This window comes from Bison bison, unplaced genomic scaffold (assembly GCF_000754665.1).
Source record: "Bison bison bison isolate TAMUID 2011002044 unplaced genomic scaffold, Bison_UMD1.0 scf7180017864193, whole genome shotgun sequence".
NCBI classification, from domain to species: Eukaryota; Metazoa; Chordata; class Mammalia; order Artiodactyla; family Bovidae; genus Bison; species Bison bison.
In genome coordinates, this window is record NW_011494765.1 from 3,956,959 (window position 1) to 3,961,549 (window position 4,591).

Consider the following 4,591-nt stretch of genomic DNA (forward strand, 5'->3'; position numbering starts at 1 on the left):
CTTGGGGTCGTCAGGGGCCCTGCCAGCCAAGGGGTAGGGCTCCCACTGTCTGGCTCTGTGCCCAGGGAGGGCCTCTCCCACTTGGGCCGGGTGGCTCCGGGTGGCAGGAGGAAGAGGTGCTCTGTGGGCAGTGCCTCTGGGAGGGACCCCTGAGCCCAGCCAATATGCCCCGCTTCTGTGCACCCACAGGCTCTTTGCGGCCAAGTGCAGCGGCTGCATGGAGAAGATCGCCCCCACTGAGTTCGTGATGCGGGCGCTGGAGTGCGTGTACCACCTGGGCTGTTTCTGCTGCTGCGTGTGTGAACGGCAGCTACGCAAGGGCGACGAGTTTGTGCTCAAGGAGGGCCAGCTGCTGTGCAAGGGTGACTACGAGAAGGAGAAGGATCTGCTCAGCTCCGTGAGCCCCGACGAATCCGACTCCGGTGAGCTGCGGCTGGAGCCGGGTGGGGGGCTTGGCACCCATGCCGCAGAGGGTCGCCCTGCAGGAGAAACCCGCTTCTGACCCTGGGACCCGTACCCCACACAGACACTGCACCCACACCCACAGCCAGTGCACACATGCACGGAGGTGTTCACATGCGGGGTGCACACAGACACGTGTGCATGGCCCCACAGGCCCACAAACGCACCTGGACACGATCACGCACAGGGATAGGTGCATGTGGTTGTACATGCACACACACAAGCACATAAGATGTGTGTGTGGATACCTACGCCCAGGAATGTAAAAACATGGACACATGTCCACTAGACATGTGCTCACATGCCCAAGCACGCCAAAGCCCACACCCATGTAAACACACATGTGTACACATGCCCTAGCACACTCGTGCAGTAAGTCTGGCTACACATTTATCCATGTGCTCACAGGTACTGTACTTTGCACACACATGAATGCATGCCCCCTGCTCTCTGGCCCAGCAGTCCCCCTTTCCCTTGCTGTGACCCCACCGCAGCCCCACCTCACAGGGGTCTCTCCCAGCATCGAGTCTACAGGCATCTGATACGACGCATCCTGTCTCCATCACGCCCCCCCAAGTCTTCAGCAGTGGGCGGACTGGGGTCCTCGGTAGTGGAGGGAAAGCCTCCATTTCCTGGGGTGAAGGCTCCTCTCCACCCTGCTCCAGCCTCCCAAAGACTGCCAGTTTGGAGCACTCCTGGCAGGAGGGGCAGGGCCAACCAGGGACAAGTTCTTAAGGAGGAGAAAGTCAGGAAGCAGGCTGGCACCTGGTCATTCCTGGGGGCGGCAAAGACAGCCTGGAGCAGGGGGCGTGGGGAGGAGGTGCCCTGGTCTGCCAGGCCCTTGTGGGGAACCTGGAGCCCATGGTCAGAGGACCTGCCCACACAAAGGAGCCGTGTCCCTGCCAGAGCCCTTGAAGGGGGGCATGAGCTGCCCATGCATCTGTCCCTCTGCCCACCCCTGGGCAGGGCACCGTGGTGGCCAGGCTGCCTGGGCTCCTGAGGGAGAGCGGGGACCAGCCAGGTGCCATTGGCACATTCCTGCCAGGCCTAGGAAGGGGGTCTCAGAGGGAGGCCCTCCTCCGCAGGGACTCGTGCTCGGAGGAAGATGGGCTGGGGGCAGCAGGAGGCATGGGGGTGGGGGAGGCTCTGCTGTCTGTTTGGGGCCCGCATCTCTGAGACCCATAACTCGGGCATGCAAGTGGGTGTGGGGTCGCTGGGTGAAGACGCATGCTTCTGCATTCAAGGGTGTGTGTGTGTGTGTGTGTCCAGACGTGTGCATGCCTGTATGTCCCTGCTTCAGAGCATGCACCTGTGTGTACGTGTGTGTGAGTGCATGTTTTGCTTGTCAATCCTTAGTCCCTGGAAGCTCCTTAGAGCCTCCTCTCTGGGCCCTGATGCCCGGCTGATGCTGGGCTAGTGCCATGGGAACTGGTTTTCCTGAAAGCCAGCATTCTGGTCTGGGGTCCCCCAGGGCCCGGAGGCCACAGGCCAAGGTGGGGCCCAGGCAGGTTGGGTCAGGGGAAGCCCAGGGCCAGACTGAGCACAGCTGCCAGCTCCTCTCATCAGGAGGGCCGTGGGCCTGATGGCAGATTGGCTGCCTGTGAGCGTCAGCGTAGCTGTGCTCCCTTCCGTGTGCCAGCCACACATGTGTGTGCCATACGTGTGCACCTGCGCATTTCTGCAGTGCCCGAACCTGTCCCCATGTGGGCCTGTCTCTCTGCCCTTCTGAACGTGAGTGCATCTGAGTGGGCAGCGTGTGTCCGTGCCTGCTCACCAGGGTGCCCTCCTCTGCCTGTCTGGTCAGCAGGGCAGGTCTGGTGGCTTTGGTTCAGGTCTCCCCAGGGGGCTGAGATAAGGGCGCGAGGACCGTTTGCTGAGGAAGGGAACACACCGGGCTGGGTGGGGCAGTGGGTGGACAGGAGGTGAGAGGTGAGACGAGGCGGGGCCTGTGGCCCAGGGAAGGGGGCAGTCTCTACCCTGAGGGCCCTGGGGAGTCGTGCTGGGTGATGGCAGGAGGTGACGGGACCCCAGCAGCAGCGGGTTCCTGAGGATACAGGCTGATCCGCTGCATCGTGTCCCCCACAGTGAAGAGCGAGGATGAGGATGGGGACATGAAGCCGGCCAAGGGACAGGGCAGCCAGAGCAAGGGCAGTGGGGACGACGGGAAGGACCCACGGAGGCCTAAGCGGCCCCGGACCATCCTCACGACGCAGCAGCGCAGAGCCTTCAAGGCCTCCTTCGAGGTCTCCTCCAAGCCCTGCCGGAAGGTGAGGGGCGGCCGGGGTGGGGCGGGGGCTGACACCCCCACACCCGCTGCCTTTCCAGACTCCTGCGGGGACCTGGGCATCCCTGCACCTCCCCGCCCAACCCCCGGACCTGCCACCTTCGGCGCCTGCCCACCCCCGGGCCTGACCCTTCTCCCTCTCTGGGCAGGTTCGAGAGACGCTGGCGGCGGAGACGGGCCTCAGCGTGCGTGTGGTCCAGGTCTGGTTTCAGAACCAAAGAGCAAAGGTGAGGACCGGCCACCAGCCACCCTGCTGGGCAAGGGAGAGGGTGGGCAGGCGGAAGACCGGGGCCTGATGAGGGTGGGGCGGGAGTGCCTGGGGGCCGAGGTGGGGCTGGCATGCACCGTATCTCCTGCAGATGAAGAAGTTGGCACGGCGGCATCAGCAGCAACAGGAGCAGCAGAACTCCCAGCGGCTGGGCCAAGGTGAGCCAAGGGCCCAGCGCGGGGCTCAGTCTGTCACGAGACTCCCAGGAAATTTCTCCCGCCCCGGGGGTCAGATCTCAGGGAGCCAGTGCCTGGGAACCTGCTGAGATCCACGGACAGGCAGTGGGGACCACGGGACACAGGAGGAGGAGAAATGGCAGGGGAGGCAGCCCGGAGCGGGGACAGAATTTCCACATTCACCCTCTCTCTGTGCCAGGCACGGTCCTCACCATTCAACAGCTTCCGTCTCACTTAACTCACAGATCCCTAAGAGGAGGGGCATTGTTATCGCCCATCTCACAGATGAGGAGACTGAGGCTCAGAAGACTAAGGGACTCGCGGGGATCACTCAGCTAGTAAGGGGCAAAGCTAGGCTTTGGCCCTGAGTGTAGGGCTCCTGCGTACGTGCTCAGTTGCTCAGTCGTGTCTGACTCAGCAACTGCATGGACTGTCGCCCTCCAGACTCCTCTATCCATGGGATTCTCCAGACAAGAATACTGGAGTGGGTTGCCATGCCCTCCTCCAGGGGATCTTCCCAACCCAGGGGTCGAACCTGAGTCTCTTACTGTCTCCTGCATTGGCAGGCAGTTTCTTTACCACTGGACCACCAGGGAAGTTCCTGTTGGGCTCCTAAACCTGTGCTTTTAACACGACCACACACCCTCTTGCCCATGTAGAATTCAGCAGAAGTCTCCAGAGAAATTTCCAGAGAAAGTCTTCAGGGTATTGAGAGTCCAGGGTGGACTAAGCTTTGCCCAAATGCTGTTTCCACATCTTGGACTGGGGCTGGCCTCCTGGACCCCAGCGGGACCCCATTGGAGCCTTCTAGGCCTTGGAGGGGGGCCCAAGTGTTTCCCGAGACTGCTGGACTGGGGTGGGGGCTGCCGCTGTCCGCTCCCATGGGAGACGAGTGCCCTGAGGCAGATGCCAAGGCACTGATGGGCAGCTCAGGACTCTGAGGCCAGACCAGTGTCCCAGGCTGGACCCGGGGCTTCGGGCTGTGCGTGGCCTCAGAGCCCAGCTCTTCCTGTCCTGTCCCCTGCCCCCTCTCCTGAGACAGCCCAGCCTTTGGGGGCTGCTGCCATGGCCACGGGCATCTCAGCCCGCCCCTACGCTCTGTCTTGCTCTCCGGGGTTCCCAGCTGCCCCCTGGACGCAGTCTCCCCAAGAACTTTCCAGGTCCCCTTGAGCTCATCATAGCCCACACTGTACTTCATGCCATTGTCCCCAGGCCACACGCATACAACACCCCCTGCTGCTCCCCAACGCCCCCCTCCACCCACCCAGTACCCACACCAGAAACCTGGGCGTCACCTCTGACCTGTCCTGTTCCACGAGCACTGCATCTGCTGAGTCACCCAGTCAGTCGGTGATTTCTTCTCCCAGGTCCCTCATGCCCCTCTCAGACTTTCCTGCATTT

The 4,591-nt window shown here is 62.5% G+C and overlaps 1 protein-coding gene across 1 annotated transcript in view; it reads left to right on the plus strand.

Annotated features, from left to right (window-relative positions):
• Positions 1–4,591, plus strand: part of LMX1B (LIM homeobox transcription factor 1, beta) — a 93,102-nt gene that overhangs the window by 83,696 nt on the left and 4,815 nt on the right. Inside the window, exons 7-10 of the mRNA XM_010844119.1 lie at positions 190–422; positions 2,548–2,729; positions 2,896–2,973; positions 3,106–3,172. Of these exons, the coding sequence (XP_010842421.1) occupies positions 190–422; positions 2,548–2,729; positions 2,896–2,973; positions 3,106–3,172 (560 nt within the window). The remainder of the gene's footprint in view (positions 1–189; positions 423–2,547; positions 2,730–2,895; positions 2,974–3,105; positions 3,173–4,591) is intronic.